Source organism: Chelon labrosus, assembly GCF_963514085.1.
Source record: "Chelon labrosus genome assembly, chromosome: 3".
NCBI lineage: Eukaryota > Metazoa > Chordata > Actinopteri > Mugiliformes > Mugilidae > Chelon > Chelon labrosus.
Window position 1 is genome coordinate 3,849,730 of NC_140339.1, and position 22,796 is coordinate 3,872,525.

The following is a 22,796-nucleotide window of genomic DNA, read 5'->3' on the forward strand; positions in this document are numbered from 1 at the left end:
ACTAAATCCATTATAAAAATCTACATTACATCTACGTAATATTTGTTGGATTTGTTTATACACCGTATAAGGCCTATACTGTACTAGGGGTTTGTCGACTTCAGTGCTTTCAGCATCATGCCGACTAGTCACTGATCACGTGACAATAACAACATGGACGCCTCCTAGAAGACAGGTGAGGAGCTGGTTCATCAAGTGTGTGGAAATACTTCACTAAAGATAAAAGATGTCAGTCCTGAAATACAACTAAAGTGCTACTGCACTGCATCTGAAAAGGCTAATGCTAACGCTAGCAGAGGAACGGTCCAAATCCTCTGGACAGCAGTCGGTTAACAACTTCACCAAACGTCCTGTGGTAACAGAGAGAAGGAGGCTGCACATCAACTATTTGATAAAGTTATTAGACCTTTAGCTGCAGAGAAATACCTGCTACACTATCCCATCTAACAACACGCTGTGGAGTACTATTAAATGCTACTGAGGGGTGCTGAGTTGCTGCCTGTTTTTATACAGTCTATACATACCTGCAGCTCACAGTATGTAGCACATGAGCTGTCTGTTCTCAGCATATGTATTCAGGTCAAGAATATAGATTTCATTACTTTCTACTGTGTTTTTATTAGTGACGTAATCAGAGACTAGACGGTTTCATCACAACAGTCGACTTTAAAAATCTGAAGTCGTGCAACACCTTGTGCAAATAGTGATATAACTTGTTTAGGATCAATTGGACTCCAGAAATACCAACATCCCTGATGTGCACAAATGCTTATTTAGGATCAGGTTGCAGATAGTCCTGATAATCAGCAATCCATTGTGTTTATTAATGTTTTACAGCTGAGTTTCCAAAACAGAGGATGTCTATCGCAAGTGCTTTTTATTAAATCATATATTTTTTTTATCATCTGTGCAAATGTGTCCAGCAGGTTTGAGGTGCAGTGACTGCCTCTGACCATCAGGTGGCAATGCATTTCTTTCCTGTGCATTCAGAGGATTTTGGTGTTTATGTCGGTCTGTGTGTTAGTGTGTGTGTGAGAGAGGGTGTGTGTGTCATCATCCATACATTACCAAGCATGCAGACCAATAGCCTTGTGCCTATAGGCTGAGACAACAAAGGAGAGGCCGGCCTTGGTAATGGCTGTATTAAAAGGACAAAGGCCAGTCAGCTGCAATTATTCCCAGTGAGACAAAGCCAGAAAAATGGTTTCTCGACAAAAAAATGCAATTTCAAAACTCATAAAGTATGTCTCACTGAGGCGATAATATTGTGCATTCTACTCTCACTCTCTTCATACCACTGTGTGCTGTGATTCAGTTAGTGTTACACTCTTTGCACTAATTGATCCCTCTGGTGAGCTCACTGGTATTTTATGGTCACCTATTGATCGTGCGATTAGCGGTCCAGCTGGCTCCACCCACTTCATGTCCAGTTGAGAGTAATGGATATTGAGTAAGCTGTCAATGGTAAAGAAGGACATTGACCAGAGGAACATGGTGGTGGTGGTAGTGGTAGTGGACTGAGGGGTGGGGGTTGGGGTAGCGGCAACCACCACCACCACCCTGACCTTCACCTTGCCTCCACAACCAGCCCACTGATTTGATAAGACCCACCAGCAGCCATGGTGACCTCCACTGGTGTTACCTCGCCCGCTCATCGCTTCACGTTGACCTGAGTCTTGATCGCATGAAGCCTGGAAAATGGGCTCAGTGTTTCAGCGCAGGAGTCGGTCCATCCATTAGGACGACTCCCCTTCATCCTGAGGGAGATGATGCAACATGAGGGCAATGCAATCATTCCACATGATCCAATCTTGGCGAACCGCGGGATTAAAGTGGACCCTCAGGCCGCTCCTCGTTTTATGTGTTTCCGATGTCAGTAAAACAAGCTCAGCAGCTTCATATTTCTGCGTTTTATTTGGTCCTAAAGCTTTAATCAAACACCTCACATAAAATATTATATTTGCCTTCTGTTTCTTTCAAGCGGATTAAAAAGAATGATGAGTTCAGGTACTGCAGGTTGCTGCTTCAGGAGCAGATGCGAAACGTATCAACACACGTCCACTGTTTGCTGCCTGTAACCAACAGACCACTGTTGAGGTCTAAAATAAAATCTGCAGCAGTCTAACAGATATAATAAATGTGTTTTTGAGTGTGTACAGCAGGGGTGTCCAAAGTATGGGTCACCTGCAGCCCGTTGGTCCATTTTGAATTGGCCTGAAGCAAGTTCTAAACATATAATGGAACTTGCACTTGACTGTGTTGTAGTATTTAGCTTTAACAGCAGGTGACGCTAGAATCTTGAACACTACAGCTTCTCCACAAACAAGATTAAACAAAGAAGACTTTTTGCACAGGTGACCAAAAATGAAAAAAACAAAGATAGCAAGTGAATGCAAAATGAGACCATGAAACCAAACGTCAAACCTGCACTGGTGCAGATAGAGAGCAGAAAGTTCAGCAATTTGCTGTTAGTCTGAAGCTGGAAATGCCACAATAACCAGTTATGAGGTTCTCAACTCATTGCTCGACATGGGAAACCTTCATAAAAGATCACATCATTACACTTCAACACCTTTAGCATGTCCAGAATTGAAGACTTGTCGATTGCATGTGATTCCACAGACACCGCTCAGCTGTTAACTTTTCATCAGGATGATAACTTACTTTACAGAAAACCAGACTGAGAACCAGAATGACCAGCAACTATCTCTGTGCTGTCCTTCATATCTCAACCACCAAACATTCTCCTGCCCTGCCAATCATCCTTCAGTCGAAAGCGTCACTGTTCCCACAAAGAGTACAACTATGAGGTAAAACATATATTCCACAGTATTCAGGTGTTAATACGTCTAATTGCTTATTTGCATCATAAGCTTGAACTATACCCTTTTGCAAAACATGTCTGAACACCTCTGGTGAACAGGATTAAGGATGTTGCATGCTTGTTTCTCAGGATTTGGCAAAGCAGATGGGGCGGTGGAAATTAATTCTCGCGGGACTTCTCAGAAGGAGGGAGGATAGGTACATAATGGAGGTCAGGTCTGAGGGGATAGTAACGGCTGCAGATGTTTCGCAGGAAAAGAGCATCAGAGAAGAGAAGTGGACGCAAACAGCCTAAAATTAATCCAATGGACAATTAAGCAACAGCGAGCTTCTTTGGATGGTTCTACTACAAGGAACTCAGTATTGACACTAAACAGCATCCATACACTGTTGAGACACATGCAGTTAATCTTACATTACTACATGAACTGCAAATTCAGGAGCCAAGTGGTGCAAAACATGCAGTGTTTCAACTTTTAACAACTGACCCAAGATCATTTTGTTACCTCTATCTACAGGTTTAAACTTCAAAGCTATAACAATACATTTAATTTCATATGGGTATCATTGATGTGAAATCTTCTGAGCTTCCCGTCAGTGGTCATAATGTTGTGGCTCAAGCATTTAGTCACTTTTTTTTTTTTTTTTTACCACAATATAAATAAATAAGAATAAAATTCCCCAATAACACATCACATCTATCTTCACAAACCACACCATCTCCATCCAGTAGCTTCCTTTCAGCTGCCCAGGAGACAGCTGGGCAAACACTGACATGCATCTCCACCTATCCCCGCTACCCCCTTAAGCCGACCTCAACCCCCAACAGCTCCCCCACATTAAGAACCCCCCTTGGCTGGCCCCTCAGTTCCACTGGCCACTGGCCCCGATGCCCACCCAGGTCCGGAGTCCCTCAGCGGGAACGACGTGTGAGCCTCAGGAATGCAAAACACTTAAGAGCTCGAGCAAATACAGGAGGTCACTCCACACAAGGAGCAGGGTCAGCTTCTTCTTTAGACACTGTGCTGTTAACCAGACCGGCCGCCATCTTTCTTCTTTCTTTCTTTCTTTCTTTCTTTCTTTCTTTCTTTCTTTCTTTCTTTCTTTCTTTCTTTCTATCACATAGCCGGTTAAGATTTTTTTTTTTTTCTTTATCCTCAGGTTTGTGCTGCTAGCTGTTGGTGGCCCAATGAGGGATGGATAAAACTGATTCTCTTCCTCCATATCTGACTCTGCACACATACACACTAGGGGTTGTTCCAACTAGTCAACTCTTTAAGCATCATGTTGACACTGATCACATGACAATAACAACATGGCCGTCTCCTAGAAGACAGGTGAGGAGCCCAGTGGGTCGTTGCAGCAAACTAGCAGCGGTTCATCAAGTGTGTGGAAATACTTCACTAAAGATGAAGCCCATACTACTGTGACATGTCAGTCCTGAAATACAACTAAAGTACTACTGCAATGCATCTGGAAAGGTTAACGCTAGCAGAGGAATGGTCCAAATTCTCTGGACAGCAGTCAGTTAACAACTTCACCAAACGTCCTGTGGTAACAGAGAGAAGGAGGCTGCACATCAACTATTTGATAAAGTTATTAGACCTTTAGCTGCAGTACACAGAGAAGGATTCAGAGAAGTAAATTATCCTATCTTGCAACATGCTGTGAAGTACTATTAAACGCTATTGACGGTGCCAATCTATACATATCTGCCATGCACAGTATTGATAGGCTCATGTGTTTGTGTTCAGTTCTGTTGTGTTCTATTAGTTGACATTGCTGCTGTGGTCGTAGAGCATGTTTTTTTGTCCTTGATGTCAGTTAATGCACCACGATACGGGAGTTATGGTAGAGCTGAGAGTTTGCCGAGCGAGAGCCGCAGATTAGAAGTGTCAGACCGACGGTGTTTATGGTGTTGACGTGAGCTACAGCCGACAGTAGCCCGTGTTCAAGCTTCAACAAACTTGCAGAAAAGCCTCCTTTGTGTGAGACTCTACAATATGTATTCAGGACCAACAATAGATTTCATTGCTGCGAAGCATTACTTTCTACTGTGTTTTTATGAGTAACTTGACTTTCACCACACATTAGTTGACTTTAAAAAAATCTGAAGTTGTTCAACAACTAATACAAACTGACATCCGACAACCCACGCTTTATTTGTTCCATTGTGGGTTAACTCTTTAACTCCCTCAGGGTTCAGCCTTATATAATCTGCTGTTCTACGAACTGACCTCTCATTCTTAAGACTTGTTTTGTGTACTGCCTACACGTCTGTGCTGGTGCAAGACATTTATACTGTTTTGCCAGTCGAGTTAATTTATGTTTCTACTTCCTGCTTCACTTTCAGTTATGGCTACTGAAACTTTCGCCAAAATTTCGCAGAAGGCGAGTCACGCAAATGTTTCTATCACCGAACCTCCTTAGTCAAACTTTCCTCAATGTGTTCCATCTTTAATGATTCGGAAATTGCGGAGATGGATAAAGCAGCTGGAAACACTAAAGCGGAAACCTAAATAAGACAAGGTGAGATACTTTGGCCATTTATTTGTTCGTTTATTTACACAGACTGGCTGATGGTCATATTTCTAAAAATGGATGCCATCCAGGTCATGGTATATCCAAAAAATGCAAAGAAAGACGACTATACTAGCTTCTTCAGTTGAAAAAGAACCGGTGGGGAGTTGGGAGCTGATGGGTAACGCCCACAGATGTTCCTATTTAACCCCAACTCCTCCACCAGTCCTTTACAACTGAAGACTTGGATGAAACGCCTCCAGGAAACTATGCAAGTCCAGTTTCTCCAAGTATGGATGAATTAATGATGAAAAAAAATACCACAGACACTGTTAGATTTCACTTCTGCGCTGCCAATTCATCGAGGTTTATCTTGTCACTCACATTTCCTGGAAAGATCTGTGTAATTTGGTTTCTTGCTCAGGAAATTAAATATTAAACAGGAGTGGGAACAAAAGGACCATTACTATCAGACACAGGCGGTTAATTGGAATTAATAAGAAGGGTACCAATTGAACTCCACTTTTCCTTACGATTACTCAAAAAAAAACTTTTCACAGGAAACTTTTCTTTTACTATGACTTGTACTTTTGATGCAAAAGAAACTGTGCAAAAGCATGCTCTTACTAGAAGAGCAATGCTTTCAACGCAGTATTATAATGAATAAAATGACAAGGAAGTGACATCTTAGTCATAGATAGATCGTAGCGTAGATCAGCAGCATCCAACCCATTTTTTCACCACAGACCGGGCATTTCAAACAAAAACAGTTTTCCACAAACCCGGCCATCGCGCACATGAATCATAATCATGTTTTCTGCCATCATCTGCTCTCTCAACATTGGTTCTTTCTTTGTTTTCAAAGAGGCTCTCTTGTTTATTTTGCTGATTTTGGCTGGGGTTAGTTTGATGGCTTCCTCTTCCGGGCATGAAAACCATGAAAGAGTCAACAGGAACAGATGGAAGTGACATATAGACAATCTGGTCTCCCCCCCCCCAATAATCAATAAAACTGAACAAAATAAGTGATTAAAAAGCTTTAATTACTACTACAGGGACCATAGATCCACCAAATCAAAATCTATAGATATTGTCTTGTATTTTACAGTTATTTCAACATGCTGCCGGCTGTTGCTCAGTCTGAGGGTTCGTTTTAAAACCACACACCAACGCTGTTACCAGGAAAATATTTTTTTTTTATGCATTTGACCCACCGTCAGGTCACCATACCATCATCCCATAGACTTGTGCTCCCAGCGTAGCAACTGCTAGCTCCACTCCAGTCCCTGGTGTGTGGCCACGCCCTGGGGTCTAATTAATACAACACACTGTGCATCCATATGGCTCCGTGTGATTAAACGGCTAGAGACAGGAGGGGGAGAGCGAGGGAGGGAGGGAGGGGGAGATGCTGGGATAGAAAGGGGTGCAGGCGGGGTCTCCTCTCCCATGCTTCCTTCATTGACGGATAGGAGCGTGCTGCTGCATTTGCTGTTTCACCGAGCCGCCAACAACCGCACTCTGTTCAGGGCAATGAAACAGGAAGTCGACCTTGGCGTAAAGCAGCGTGATTAGACCCAGAAAAATCAATACGCAAAATGTTTGAGTCAATCAAAAAAAAAAAAAAAAAAAGAAAAAAATGAAAGCTTTAGGGTTTTTTTCTTCTTCATTTTATTTTCTATGAAACAGCTCTTCATCAAGGCCACATGTATGTGCGGGAACAATGTCCTGTTAACAAACCAACCACGGCCTTTGAGCGGGTTTCTTCCTGAGCATAGGTGACGGCTGACGGTAATAAAAAGAGACACGCTGGGGCGACAGGAAGTGAGATCAAGTGTGAAACAGGAGAAGAGGAAAAGAGAGTAATAATGAGAGAGAGTGACTGAATGAATGAGGAGCCGGGCGTTGAGCAGAAATCTAAGCTGTAGTGAGTGAATCCAAAAAGAAGGGCAACTAGTGAGTGTAAAGCTTGGCATCACCTCCCACCATCCTTTCCATTCACTACACTTATTACACTGCAAAAACTCAGCTTAAAATGGTTTTAAAATTAGGGATATATTACTTAAAAAAAGCAAAACGATCTGCAAATACAAGAGGAAAATGTGATTTGCCAAGATTTTTTAAGACAAGTAAATATAACTAAACTTTAAATTTCACCTTCGGACATATTTAATTGCTGTACTACGTCGTAAGACTGACAATAAATCAACAAATTACATTTGGTCACTGTTTGTTTTTAATATTTAAAGAAATTTAAAGGATCAGATGCTTAAAACAAGAAATTCTAACTTTGTAAAAGAACCTGTGCACTTGTCTGTGTTCATCTAAAACCTTTAGAGGTTGTGGTAGCTCTCATTTTAAGCGTCAACTTAAAGGGGAACTACCGTTTTTTTACAACCTGGACCTTATTTCTGGCATAAAATACGATCGATTTCAAGTGGGCCGGACTAGAGATGTAATAGCATAATAAATAACTTAAAATGTTTCCCTTTGTTTTAGTGCAAAGAAGAACAAGTATATTCTTCTACGTAATTTTCATATTTTGCAAATGGCCATGTTTACACCTGACATCAGCCTTTGTTTTGGGGGATCGTAAAGCAGAAGTGGACAGCTCTAAGTACACCTGACTGAATTAAAGATGAACAAACCCTCTGTGATGTCAACTACAGGATTTCTGAAGCCACTAAACTTGCCGTCGCTGTCTTGCAGGGGCCTGACTTCTCCTAACTCCCAAAAGGCTGCAAAGAGGAAGAGTGCGAGCGTAGCCGAAGCCAAAAGCGAACCTGGGACGGCGCCCACCTGTAAACCAAAGAGGCCACACCCTTACATAATGCCTTTACCCCACAGCAGCAGGGTTTCTTTTAATCAGGCCTTCAGCGCTTTATTTATGCCGTTAGATTTTGTATCGTACGATGAAGGTCTACGGGGACCGACTCACGTTTGGATGAAGCCTCAATCGGACGACGGTTAATCCACAGGTCTGATTGACAGCAGATGTGTTGCAGGCAGGTGGAACGGGAACCTGGATTATAAATGAGGAAAATATGAGCTCATTTTCATCGGGTACAAGTACAGGTTTATTTATTTGACTCCATAAATATCATCATGTTTGTACCTACTGTACACCATGGTTGCAGGTCTCTTAAATTGGACAAAATAATTTGTTGTGGTGGGTGACAGGTGTATGATTTATGTGTGCATTTGGACTCGGGTGGCGTCAGAGCCTCTTCCTCAATTTAGCAGACCTTCTTTAAGGGAAACATCGCACTATTCACAGTGTTGTGATATTAAAACTTAAGGCAGACGAAGCTAAGAGATGTGTTTTATGATCTTTGCAACTTAAAAGAGATTAATGTCTGCAGGAATATATCGGCTAAATATCTAAAAACAAAAAATTCCCTGCTTGGCTAGATGTCTGCTACAGGTTTGGATGCAAACATTTTGCAGTTTAGACTTTAAATCAGAAAATATACTGTCTCTGCTTCCTTCCGTCTTCTTTCTCAGAGCCGCCTCACGCCTCCATCCCTCGCTCCCTTTGTCCCACCCATCCCTTCTTTGTCCTGCTCTACACATCACTGCCGCCATGCACACGGGGGGAAGGAATATCTCTGCTGCTCCCCCTCCCCCACCCCCACCACTCCTCCTCCCCCGCCACCCTCAGTTTCTTTCTCCAGGGCGCTTGAGTACATTATACATGTTACCCGGTGAGTAGTTGCCCTAATACCGCGTGTGCGCACGCATGTGTGTGTTTGAGTGATAAATGAAGAGACACTTGTCACAGATGATGACTACGTATCTGTGCACGTGAGCCCTGCTCCCGCTGCCAAAAGAAAAGGCCACCCGATTTATCTCTCAAATACATATAAATGTATTATAAGGTCAGCCGTACAGTCTGCATGGTCAGCTCCTGCAGAACGATTCCCTCGGCACACATTGCAATCACATCAGCCCTCCTTTTCTCAGAAACAGTCACTCCATTAATGCTTTCAGTGTCACGTCTCCCGTGGCCTCAGCATGTTAATGCGCACATTCTCCATCAGTCACCCTCCACCACACGACACTCCATCTTAAACCGGAGCCAGAGGCAACGGCGCAGGGGACGGGAGAAGTGGCAGAAATCATACTGTCTGCCTCGAGAAAAGGCCTCCGCACAAGCGCACTCCACGAGAACACCGTCACAGCGCGTTCATATTACACAACAGGCCATTTACTTCAACGCAAACACAAGACATCCTATGAAATATGGACTGAGCTGTTACGCCGCTTTTACCCGGAGCACTTAAGAATTTGCTTCTCATTTGCACCGCTGGTGGCAAGCCGTCATATATGAAGTACTAGTCGAACTATAAAGGAGCAAATAGAGTCGACTTTTTTGTTCAAGGACACTTCAACACATCGTGAGGCCGGATGAGCCGAGATTCAGTCTTCCTGCCTTGCAATTATTAGCTATTAGTCAACGGCACTTGAAGTAGTGAAAACTTGACAAACCTGAAGAACTTAAATGGGCCTTTATGTGTAATAAATACCTTAAAAGCTGCTCTTATGAGTTTTTTTTTACGTAAATCATGATGCTGTCGTGACCAGGAGTTGGTGAGCACATTTAGTTGCTAAGTAGAGCTTGGGAGCTGGTGGAGACCAAAGCAAAGCTAAAATAAAAGGACATCTGGATGTGAAAATAAGGTTTGCATTATTAAATTATAAAGTGAGAGGTTAGAGTTGAATTACAGCTGCACTATGTGGCCAAACATCACAACAAGAAGCACCGATTGTTTCTGTACCTTGAGGCTGTGACACATAAATCCAACACCAATGAACTACCAGCAACAAAAAGCAGACTTTAACGTCGCCTCTAACACGCCGAAAAGACTACAGTCAACAGCTAACCAGTATCTACGTCCCGTGCCTGCACAAAACAAAAAATAGGTCTGGGCACCAGCAGGTGGCGGTAGTCTTTATTCGTCATTGAAAAGGACGAAGAGGTAAGACTGCAAATGTACAAAATATCGTATCACCTAGTCTTCATTTTCCAGGGAGTTTCCAGGTCTCTCCGGTCCAGGCATGGATCATTGTGTTCAGCACTAAATGAACCTGGTGCTTCTTCAGATTCATAAGCCATATGCTCACAGATAAATTCAGATGACATACCTTGTGTCGGAAAGTCTAAAATTACATCTGAATATTGTTCTAAAGTCATGTCCGTGCTCCCCTTAGACCAACAGAACTTGACTGCTGTAAACGACTTCTTCTTCTACTTCTACTCTGTCTGTTTTCTTTCATCTTTTAAAGGGGCGAAAGCTAAACTTACTGATACATTCTTATTTATTTAGCTTTTATTTTAGAGTCTAAATCCACACTACATGGACCCACACTGCTGTAAAAATATTTGCTTATGGAAATGTTCAGATGGGGTGAAGATGAAAAATGAGAGCATCCCTCAGTGTGCGCCCTCTTGGCTTTGTCATTTGCTTGCTTTTGTCACTTCCATTTCTCTTCTTGTGCATGGGTTCCCTCAGCGGTGCAGCCAATCAGGGCGACCGCTTTCACCGATGGGCTCCTCCGCCGAGCCGACGTGCTCAAAGACAGGGGTCAAACCGGCAGGACACATAGACTTTATAAAAAAAAAAAAATGGACGCCACGACAGCTCCTCTCAAAAGTGAAGCCAAAGCAAGTAGAGCTACCCCTGGTGACTGGCAGCAGTATAGGTCATAAGCTCCGCCCCCTCCATGTTAATGGGTGGGACTTGGGCCAAAATCAAAAGACTTTTCATTTTAGGAACTTAACATTATACTGATGCATATTCAAATGTCCATTTTCCTGAGAAGTTTTGTTTCAGTTGTTTGACGCTATAGAAACAGGATGTGACGTCACAATGATTGACAGTTGCTATGACAACTACGGCTTGAAGCTGTCCCGTAGGATTGTGAGAGTTGTCACAAATAAATAAATAAATAAATAAATAAATGAATAAGATCAGTGTATAATCCAACATTTCCATGTAACTGGTGGAGGTAGAGCAGAGCGCAGTGGTGATTAAATGAAAATGCGAGGCAGTCATAGAGGGACTGTGGGCGGGTCATCGATAACGTGGCTCCAATCTTGGACAGCACTGCTCAGACGCTGGCTCCAGTTTCGCAAGATGCCTCCACCCGTATCCCTGGGATACCAGCGCCTCAGTTTGACCAATGGGAGGAACTGGAGACGTGTCCGTACTTTTATACAGTCAATGTGCAGGACTATAGACAGTTTAAAGATGGACGGTGGAACTGCTCCTCAAAAGTGAAGCCAAAGCAAGTAGAGCTCCCCCTGGTGGCTGGCTGCAGTATAGGTCATAAGCTCCTCCTCCTCCATGTTAGTGGGCGGGACTTGGGCCAAAATACATACAAATAAATACAAATACATGTTTTTTTCAACGTTGTTTTCTGTCATTTTAGGTAATTGATATAATGTTGATGCCGCCCGTATCCCCGGGAAAATAGCATCAGTTTGACCAAATGCAAGGAAGTGGGAAAACATTGTCCATACTTATATACAGTCTATGTGCAGGACACAAAAAAAATGGTATCAACAGCTGACTATTGTCTTGACTTCCCAAAAGAAGACCGACGTAGACTTGCATGTTGTTTTTCACCTGACATCCAGCATGAAGATCGTTTCTTTCCATGAATATAATCTGTTTGCGATGTGCAACAAAATCCAGAGTTAGTTTGTTAATTAAAAATAAACATTGCTCTAAAACATTCAACTTAATATTGATTGTGAAACTATTTAGGAATCACTTAAAACCACTCACACAAACGAAACGACAAAAAAAGGATACAGGAGCTGACAAGATGGCTTTGATTATTTGCGACTTGAGGAGAGATGTCACCTGGGAAGTGTGTTACGTCTGGGGAATCTGGAAACAGTAAAAAAGAAAAAAAAAAAAAAGAGGAGGGAAAACAGGAAAAGAAAAAAAAGAAGCTGGGAACATCAGAGGTGGGTATGAAAGTTGGCTGGGGCGACCTCTGGCCTCCCTCTTTCTCCAGTGCTCCCTTTGAGCTGCTAAAAGGCGTGCGGTGTGCGGAGCCAGAAGACAGCTGCACCCCCCCCACTCCACCCCACCCCTCCCTCATCCTCCTCTGGGCTCTCTCTGGGAAACCGAGGTCCCCTTTCTCAGCTTGCTTTAAACGCTGTGGGGTCAGGAGGAGCCGGGGCCCAGTTGAGGTGGTCCAGCCGGGGATAGGGTTTCACTGCTTTACACGGCCAGTCTGGACTGTTGTGTCTGTGTGTGTGTGTGTGTGTGTGTGTGTGTGTCCTTGAGAGGTTGTGGAAAAGTACTCTGTTGTTTTCCGTCAATTAAAATGAAGAAGAAACTCGCCGCAGTGGTCGAAAAACAAACCCCCTTTTCAAACTGCAACCTCCCGTCCCACACGAAGACACTAATTAACACAGACACAGAATCAGTGAATCAGTAATTATGAAGCCAGACGTCACCAGGTTTGTTGCACTTCTGCAGGTTATCATTATTATCATTTGAAATGTTATGTATTTTAAAGACAAAAGGGTTCACTTCATAGTAAATCTGGAACATATCAGCCACAACATTATGACCACTGACAGGAGAAGTGAATAACATTGACCATCTTGTGACAATTCAATGTTCTCCTGGGAAACTTTTACACCTGGCATTCATTGGTGTGGATGTTACTTAGACATGTAGCACCCACCTAGACCAGACCAGACCAGAGCCCCCCACCCCATAGCAATGACACTCCTTGATGGCAGCAGCCATTCCCAGCAGGATGCAGCCTGACACAGACACACACACATACACAGAAACACTTTAGGAACAACTAAAAAAAAAACACATGAAGAACAGCACAAGGTGTTGACCTGGCCTCCAAATTCACTAGATCCCAAACTGATCAAGTATCTGTGGGATGATCCACAGAGGCCCCTCCCCTCAAAGGCCCCCACTAATAATATTCAGTTACCAGACACCACAGGACACCCTCAGAAGGCCCATGTCCATTCTCTGATGAGTCACCACAAGGGAGACCTGCACAATATTAGGAAGGTGGTCATAATGTTATGCCTGACAGGTGTATGTGTAGAAGGGAGAAAAATAAATAAATGCATGAAAGAACATTGCTAATTTGTAATACAGTATAGTGGTAATAGTATAATAATTTGTGATATATATCGTATAATAAGTGGTAATTATTATGGTATTAGTGGAGCTAGGTCAGAGGAGGAGGCAGTGTTTTTTTATTTTTTGTCCTGTGGATCTGAGCCGAGGTGTCTCCTGACCTTTAACCTTCATCTCTGTTGGCCGTCCCAACGGATTCATCAGCGACCGTGGCCACATCTGTCCAAAAAAAAAAGGGTCCTCTGCAGCGAGCGCTCAAACAGGTTGTAAACAGGTCGTTATGCAACGGTTTACATAAGGGCCGGATTACGTAAAAAAAAACACTTGTGGGTGGCAAAACCGAGGAGTGAGCACACCTGAACCTGCTGACAAGACGCCGCTCCCGCTCCCGCTCCCGCACGCCGCCGCCTTCTGCTGCCGAGGGACGCCGCACCGCTGCAAACACAACAGGTCTGAAGTGAACTGCGCCACGCACAGATAGCTGGGAGCAGAATGTATGTATGAATGCAGATCAATGGTAGATGTACAACCTCTAAAAAATAAAAAATAAAAAATGGAATCAGCTTCAATTCAATAACCGAGAAAACACTCCATTTGGTGAGGAAATAGGTCCTATTGTGTGCCATAATCAGACTTCTCATGTTTTCTGCTCCACTGGACATCTTCACAATGATGTTGCTGTATTGAAAGTACAACATTATCAGTGTAGCAGCAGGAATACAGCGGAAAAGGACCAATAAAACTAAACCTGAACCTGAATGATGCTACGGTGTCCTAGCACTTAAGAGAGAGAGAGAGAGAGGGAGAGAAAACCAAAAAGAGAGACGGAGAAGGAGGAGGTTGATTCATATTGGGCTCCCTCTTTGTCTCAAAGTGCAGCCATGCATTGGGATTTACAGTGATTAGAAGTGCGGCACCAACCTTCATCGACCAGGAGCTCTGGGCCCCCGTGCTCAATACTCTTTGTCTGGCCAGGAGGCCGCGAGTTAATGTGGCGAACAGGAGAACAGGACAGTAAAGAAGAAAAGACGAGGCTGAGCAAAAAGCCTGAACCAGATTGATCGACTGCATCTCAGCGGACTGCAGGAAGCAAGCGAGCAAACACTCATGGGCGCTGTAAATTACGCTTCTTACCCACCAGACACACACACACACACACACACACACACACACACACACACATATATATACGCACAGAATAAAGGCCGACTCTGGGTTTATTATTTCTAGAGCTAGTTTATTATCACTGTTATTGTTTCTTTTCTTCAATCAGTGTTGCACAATGAACCCCTAAAACAATACAAACCACTAAAAATGGTCTATTTTGCCTTTTTACAATATACATACACACATACAGTACACAGAGTATATGTGGATATGTATACAGATTTATAATTTAGAATAGTAGCGACACCCGGACCTAGAGAGATAGAGATAGAGAGAGAAAGAGACAGAGTAGAAACCTTCGAAGTGTTCCCCCGACAAACGCACTTTTTATTAAAACATCCGACCTGAATTGAAATGCGGGAGGTGGCAGTGACCCCAGCGGACAGACGAGACAGGAAAGGAAAAACTCATGGACAGACAGACAGACAGACAGAGAGACAGAAAGACATGATTATGGATGATCATGAGCGTAAATCTCGAGGTGTGTTCCCTTTTATTCCTCGGAGCTGGCAAGTTAATCAGAACGTGGAGGTGACAACGGTTAACGTGGTTTTTGGCTTCGGGTTGGCACCGTGTTTAAAACCCTGCAGGACGTAGAGAAAAAAATAAAGTAAAATAAAAACTGCATAGATTAAACAGACGCTTATAACGAGCTGAACTTCTTTCGCCCCCTTTTTTTTTGTCCACTTTCAAGTTTTAGACCATGATCCAGAAAAGGGAAGACGACGTCAGATTAATTCACCATGAAAGCAAATAGAACAGGCTCTCCTTTGATAAATAAGCGAGTAAATTCTAACAGGATATGAAACGTCAGGATTACAGCTAGTTTCTATAATGCTAAAAGAGGAATACAGTTATTAAATCCACGTGGTTCCAAATCCGACGACGGTTCCTGCGGTTATTGATCTATTTCGACAAAGCACGTTATCTATAATTAATCACTGAGAAAACTTCTGTGCCGGAGAAATACTTTAAGCGATCGAGACTAAACTCAAGTCTCAAGAGTTTTGTTTGAGCAGTTTTTTGTTTTTTAAATTCTAACCACGTCTCGCCGCTGGAGGCGGAGACGAAAGTTTAAACTCATCAATCAATAAAACGGTTTAATGCACGAGTTGATGCCGAGCGGCAACATCGTCCTCACGCCTACGCGGTTTGATATGGCCGCAATATATTGGCATAATGCTCCGCTTGCTCCTTACGCCTGCAGTGCTGCAGAAGCCTGAAGCTTGAGGAGACTCTACTGTGTTTGTGTTGTTGTGCGTGTCTCTGCTGGAAGGTCAGAAACCACATTTGGAAACTTCGGCACATTTTAAGTTTCTGTCAGTGAGGTTTGGAAGCATGTGGTTTTCTCTCAGCCAATCAGAGAAGACCAAGGCAACGTTCTCAGGTCAAATGTGGTCTGCAAGGTCCACCTCTGCATGAACGCTGAGGGTAACTGCTTTATTATTAGGAACCAAGAAGAAGAAGTGGCCTAACGTTGTCTAATGTGATAATGTGCAGGTTGAAATTTAGAATTTCCAAGTGTTTCAAAGGCGTTTTTACTGAGAAGCTGTTATTGACGTATCATGTTTGATGCTAAATTTACTGGACAGGTGTGTGGGGGGTTGGGGGGAGTCGGTCACACCGGCAGAGGCCTGCACGTTCCGCTCTTCTTTCTTTCATTTAAGCGGTCAAATAAACCGATGACCGTTGACAGCGTCGACGTGAGACAGAACAAACAAGCAGACGTTCTCCTCGAGCCAGAGGCGGCCCGCGGAGGGGAAAACGAAGACGACCCGTCACGTCACGGGCGACAGGAGTGACAGGACCTCACCCCGAGTCACTCGCGCGGGGATGAGCGGCCGGGGACGGGATGAGGATGAGGATGAGGTGACGGCCAGCGAGGGCGAGACAGACGTAGATTTGTCAATGGGAAAAAGGTCACTCAACCGGCTTCCATCAATACACGCCATCGAAACAGATTGACTGACAACGTGAGACAGGACCATCAATAGCACCAGACCGAGATCACAACATTATTTTTGCCGTTACTTGGCTAAATATCACAGTGTTACCACCACCACCAATAACTCCAATAAGGATTAACTAACACTTTAAAATTGGGCTAAAATAACACGTCAGCCTTTCGCTTCTCATGCAGATCTACTGTAGGTTTTTCCCCCTCTGCCTAGTATAAACACTTCTGCTTATGTAAAATATAATAATACTGATCTCAAACACTGAAAGTACAAGTACATTAAATCACCATTTGACAAGAGTATAAATGACTTAGAAAAAACCTCAAAACTTATTTCGACATCTACAGTCATCGGGGTCTCGGAGAGAGGACACCACACCATCGAAACGGAATCGGTTCTCAATCCAATCAGGTGCCACGAAGAAGGGGGTAGCCTCATCAAAGAGGTGGGCTTTTCCTTTAAAAATGTCCTTTTTTTAGGAAAACCAGAATCAGAATATTTCTAGTTATTCAAACCAGTAACTTCTCCTTCTGACTCCATCTCGTCGCCTGGGTTTAGTTAAATGCATAATAAGAGCGCTAATAGTCACTGAGATTCATACACTGGCAAAAAAAAAAAAAAGGAGAAAAGGGAAGGAAACCCTGCACCCTGCACCCTGCTCCCTGCTCCCTGCACGTGCCCGGTCCGTCCCGGGATGGATGCCTTCTTTGTTAAAACCTGAGAAAGATGCACGGATGAAATGCAGCTACAGCTAATACTTTTCTTTACGCGTGTCAGTGATTAATCTTCCTACCTAGTCCAAATATATTCACTTCATACTGGAGATAAATAAAGAGCAGCAAATTCTCATCGTTTTGTAAGCTTAGAGGAATCTCAATTGTACTTTGTGAATGTTAAAATACTTTTCAAGGAAGACTGTAACCTGATGAATGCCATGTAACCTCTACCACCTTGTTTTCATCATCACCTCTGGGTGCACTAAGGACTCAGATCAACGATGCAGCTGCACATAAAGTTGTTATAACACGTTTCTTTTTACCTCTTCTGAAATGAAAAGCGTATATCTTCTCAAATCTGATGCGTATAATTAGGAATAAAAAAGAAGGAACGTGTCTGAAAAACAAATCAGTCCAACTTTATGTGCAACGGTGTATTTTCTGGCGGAGACGCTATCCTGTCAACACTAAAGGACCGACAACGAGGGCATCTCTCTGCAGCATAGCTGTCTGAGCCGAGCACAAAGGGGCTGTTTAAGAATTAAAAAATCAAATGTGCCAGCTGTGCAGCCCGTTGGGATATGCTGTACCTACAAGACAAGGAGCAGAGAGTCCCTGAGCACACACCCTAAGGTCAGGAGTTTTGAACGAGGGGAGGCTTTTCTAACCGACAGCAGCACCGTTTGGTGGTGAGACAAAGGCCCGTGGAGCTCCAGCAGCAGCAGCAGCGAGAACACTTCTGACCGTTAAAACACACAAACAGCTCCGGCAATACACAGCAACCTGACCTATCAAAGTCCAATCATGTAAACATGACCGTCGTTGCGCCACATTCCCGGTGAATCAGGTTAATCGGCACGGCACCGAAACCTGTCACGTCCACAGGAGGGTGGGCAATTTCCTGCAGGAGGAGATTAACCTTAAATTACACCGAGGGACAGAGGAAGGAAGGAAGAAAGGAAGGAAGAAAAACAAACACACACACTGTGTATCCCGAGTGAAATTACTCATCAACAGAGGTTAAAATGCTGATGGAGGCTGCAGCAGCATATCACATTGATAGTTAATAATAAATATACACAAAGGAGACATTAAGAGCGGGCATTTGTTCTGCTAATTTGACAATAACCATTATTTTTCTCCCCCCACCACACGTGATATTAACACCAAAGTGTACAATTAAATACAAGAAACAGAAGCAAGAAAAAAAAAAAAAAAAAAATGTAAAAGGCATAAAAATGATAGTTTGTGGGATGATGGCTAACATGGAAAGTGTACGGTTTAATGGCGGGCGACACATACAACTCTGGTGTGGATTTTTATGCAGCGCCGGATCCAAATCTGCATTTTAAAAGCATGCATAGACGTGTGTAGAGCCTTTAAAATCTGCAAATGCAATCAAAACGTGCCACCAGTCTTGTCTTAGCTCTAATGCACGACACAGAACTGAGACGTATCAAAGCAGTACACGTGGATTTAAGTGTTCGCTGACTTTCAACCTTTCAAGATGAACCGCTAGGAAAAAAGTGACACCGTAGCTTTAAAGGGGAACTACTGTTTTTTTTTTTACAACCTGGACCTTATTTCTGGCATAAAATACGATCGTTTACTCACCCATATAACTTTGGGGTCATTTGCGCTTGTTCAGGAGACAATTAGATCAGCGTATACTCATATAATGGGAGTGACTGGGGCACCGAAAAACGCAGCCTCTAAATAACGCATTATCTGCCGCGAAACTCCGGATTCTGAGGTTGTGGATGAACCATAGCAGTAGCAAATTACAGATAAACAAGACAACTGTCGCGGGTGCGTGCGGTGCTCAGAGATGACATCATCCAGGTCAGAAGACATCATCCGGGGTCTGTAGGTCAATCTGCAGGCCCTGGATGATAACAGGTAACTCTGGACTCAACGATGAATAGCACTAACGTACGATAACAAAATATTGGCGAAATGAACGAGTTTCGTGGCAGATAACTCGTTATTTAGAGGCTGCGTCTCGGTGCCCCATTCACTCCCACTATATGGATATTCGCGGATCTAATTATTTCCTGATCAAATGCAAATGACACAAAAGTTATATGGGTGCGTAAACGATCATATTTTATGCTAGAAATAAGGTCCAGGTTGTAAAAAACAGTAGTTCCCCTTTAAGACTTGGTAATACAGCTAGGAATCTGATTTTTTTTTTTTATTCCCCTCCTGGCGTCTCATAAAAAAAACACCTAACAACATCACAAACGGGGCACAGATAAGGTAATAAGTCAGGCTCAGTCAGAGAAGAAAAATCAATCAATAACCCAATTGTGTGGAATTATACGAGTTGTAAGAGTCGCCCACTTATTTTTTTTTTAAATATTTTTATCATTTTACTTTATTCACGGGGAAAAAAATAATAATAAAGTATGGAAAACAAAATCTGATCACTAAACATTCAGCATGAACCGTTAAAATAGTCAGTGCACAACATAAAGGTCCTAAATATTACTCCCTTCATGTGTGGTGTGTTTGTGTTTCCTCTGTCTGAGCATCAGCTTCTGTTATAAATATACGTGTGTTTATTTGTTTCTTTACTTCAGTGTTCGCACTGTCTACGTTTCCTTCATTAAGACCTGAGAGAAAGGCCAAAAACCAGGGATGAGGTAGGTTAACCGTGAATGCACCAAAGTCCTGTACAGCATGTGACGACACTGAGCCAAGAGAGCTGGAGAGAGAGAGAGAGAGAGAGAGAGAGAGAGGGAAGTGACTGCTAAACCCATCTCCCTCACGCAGCTCTCTGTGGATGTCATGAGCACCGGGTTCCTGAAGCACCTTTGACAACAGCAGCAGCAGCGGTTGGTGGGAACCTGATCGGCAACCGCCGCGTCCAGCGGGCACCAAAAGAGTAAAAAGGCTTTCGTTTAAGGAGGAGGAAGGTGGAGGTGATGTGGAAAGTAACTGAAAGAGAGCTGCAGCATCAAACAATCGGGGTAAGTTTAGAGATACACTGCTGTCGATTTAAATTAAAGTAGATTAACATTTTGGGGGATAGCTTCTTTGCTTTCTTTTCTTTTTTACTTAAGGTCAATATCACTCTTATATCTGTGTTGTTGAAGGAATAGTTTTGGGAAATATGCTTATTCAGTTTCTGCCATGATGACAGTGGATGAGAGAATCGATACCACTCTTGTACACCGATCAGCCACAACATTAAAACCACTGACAGGAGAAGTAAATAGCATTGACCATCTTGTGACTTTTGGACCTGGCATTCATTGGTGTGGATGTTACTTAGACATGTAGCACCCACCTAGACCAGACCAGGCACCCCCACCCCATAGCAATGACACTCCTTGATGGCAGCAGCCATCCCCAGCAGGATGCAGCCTGACACAGTCACACACACAAAATGCTTTAGGAATAACTAAAAAAAAAAACATGAAGAACAGCACAAGGTGTTGACCTGGCCTCCAAATTCACTAGATCCCAAACTGGGGAAAAAGGGAGACCTACACAATATTAGGAAGGTGGTCATAATGTTGTGGCTGATCGGTGTAGATTAATTAAATATAGTCAATATTAATATTACACTTTGGTTTTTGTACTGATTAAACAAACATATGGATACGTCGATAAGCGGCGGTTTAGAGGTGCCAGTATTTGTTTCCAGTCTTTATGCTAAGCTAGGGTAAGCTAAGCTAAGCTAAGCTAAGCTAACCAGAAAATAAAAATCCTTCCTATGACATTGTGTTATGACCATGTAGTTAAAACAGAAGCAAGAGCGGTATCGCCCCTTCTCATCCAATGAGAGCACAGTTTCCCAAAAACCTCCATTTAAACCGTTTTCTCACAAATTGTATATTTACGTTTTGGGACATTTTTCTAAGATTTGTGCTTAGTTGTAAACATTCATTCCATCAATAAAGCATATCTACACACACACACACATATAGAATTTAATCCTAGAGCCAGTGGTGCCTGGATGTTATAGAGCTTTGCTTCTCATCTAGTTGAACTTCAACTTCAGTGTAAATAGGTGTAATAATCAGTAATGCAGTGTATCTCTAACAGTATTTTCATCAATTCAAGCAACGGAAAAAATCAAAACAATAACTTTTAAAGGAAATTAAATCTAGGGAAAAAGAAAAGAGCATAATTCATAACACGTCATCAGTCTGTCAGCTTGCATGAGGTACTGACATTGAATCTACAGACACCATATTCATTAACAGAGGGAAGCCGGGACTTTCACGAAGGAGAGGGGGCGAGGGAAAGGGGGTCGTTTTTTTTTTTTTTCTCATTATGCAATAAACAGACAAACAACAATAACAACAACAGCGACAACATTAACATTGTTATCTTGAGGTAGAACATTAATTTCAGCATTTGGAAGTGCTTCGCGTTGGATACTCATTTCTTTTTCTTTTCTTTTCTTTTTTTTTTGTCTTCGACGAGCAGGAGAAGAGAAGAAGATCCTTGACATCTGAGGTAGAGCGGCACCTGATCTTGTCATTTTTTTTTTCCCGAACCAAGCAGTTCCTCCGTGTGTAAAGTAATTGTGAGCACAAAAGAGAGTGGGGAAGAAGGTAAGCGTCCCTTAAAAGCTTCCTCCGCAAACACATTCATTCCGGCTGAGGTAGGTTTTTGTCAAATCGTAAGGTTCGCACAGCCAAGTCTAACGCCTGTAAGGAAGGCCGAGAACTCATAGAGTAAAAATAAAATAAAGTAAAATAAAAAAAAATGCTGATATCGCTGAAACAAAGTCCTGAGACAGAATATGTCGAATCCCTGGAAGAAGGCTGAGGTCTTCTTTGAGCAAGAAGGTGGAATCATTGGTAGGTGAGAGCAGGCAGCAGGAGTCTTTGACATCCACAGAAAAGTAGAGATAAGACCAATAACTTATAACCACTTTGACATATAGGTGATAAAGATATATATGTATATATATATATTTTTGTAAACTTAAAAATAAAGTCATTGTATAACAAGGACATTCTTGGGGCCTCTATTCTCTGTGCTGCCCAACACCTGGAAATAAAAAGAAATAAAAATAATAAAATAGAAAAGACCATGAAATATTTCCCTGGCCTGCCGAGCTAGAAGTAGCCGGGGCCAGAAATACCCCGACTTACAGTCCTAGATCATCCAGAACTTCTTAACTTATCAAAAAAAAAAAAAAGTCTTTGCACAAAAGGAAAAAAAAAAATAAACTACTTTGAAAAGAAACACTTGTCAACCTGAGTGAGATTAGAGTCTAAGTGTGATGCTGGGTAGCGCCGTGTGAGTTGGCCTTCGTACGCGGTCAGCCTTGGTCCTGTTGAGCCGCTCCCGCTGCAGGATGCTCCTGGAACTGGGTCTCCCGCTCCACGGCGAACTCGTCCAGCGGTATCGTAGACAGCTGGGTGTCGTTCAGCGCGTAGGAGTCGGACTGAAAACAGACGCAAGCAATATCTATAGTTAAGCTGAGTTGAATGTTAATATACAAACTACTGGGTGTAGTTATA

At 42.8% G+C, this 22,796-nt stretch overlaps 1 protein-coding gene across 1 annotated transcript in view; it reads right to left on the reverse strand.

Moving 5' to 3' along the window:
• Window positions 1–22,594: 22,594 nt before the first annotated feature.
• Window positions 22,595–22,796, reverse strand: part of igdcc3 (immunoglobulin superfamily, DCC subclass, member 3) — a gene marked incomplete at both ends in the record, with an annotated part of 69,520 nt that continues 69,318 nt past the window's right edge. The window contains one exon of the mRNA XM_084541958.1: window positions 22,595–22,720. Within this exon, the coding sequence (XP_084398084.1) occupies window positions 22,595–22,720 (126 nt within the window). The remainder of the gene's footprint in view (window positions 22,721–22,796) is intronic.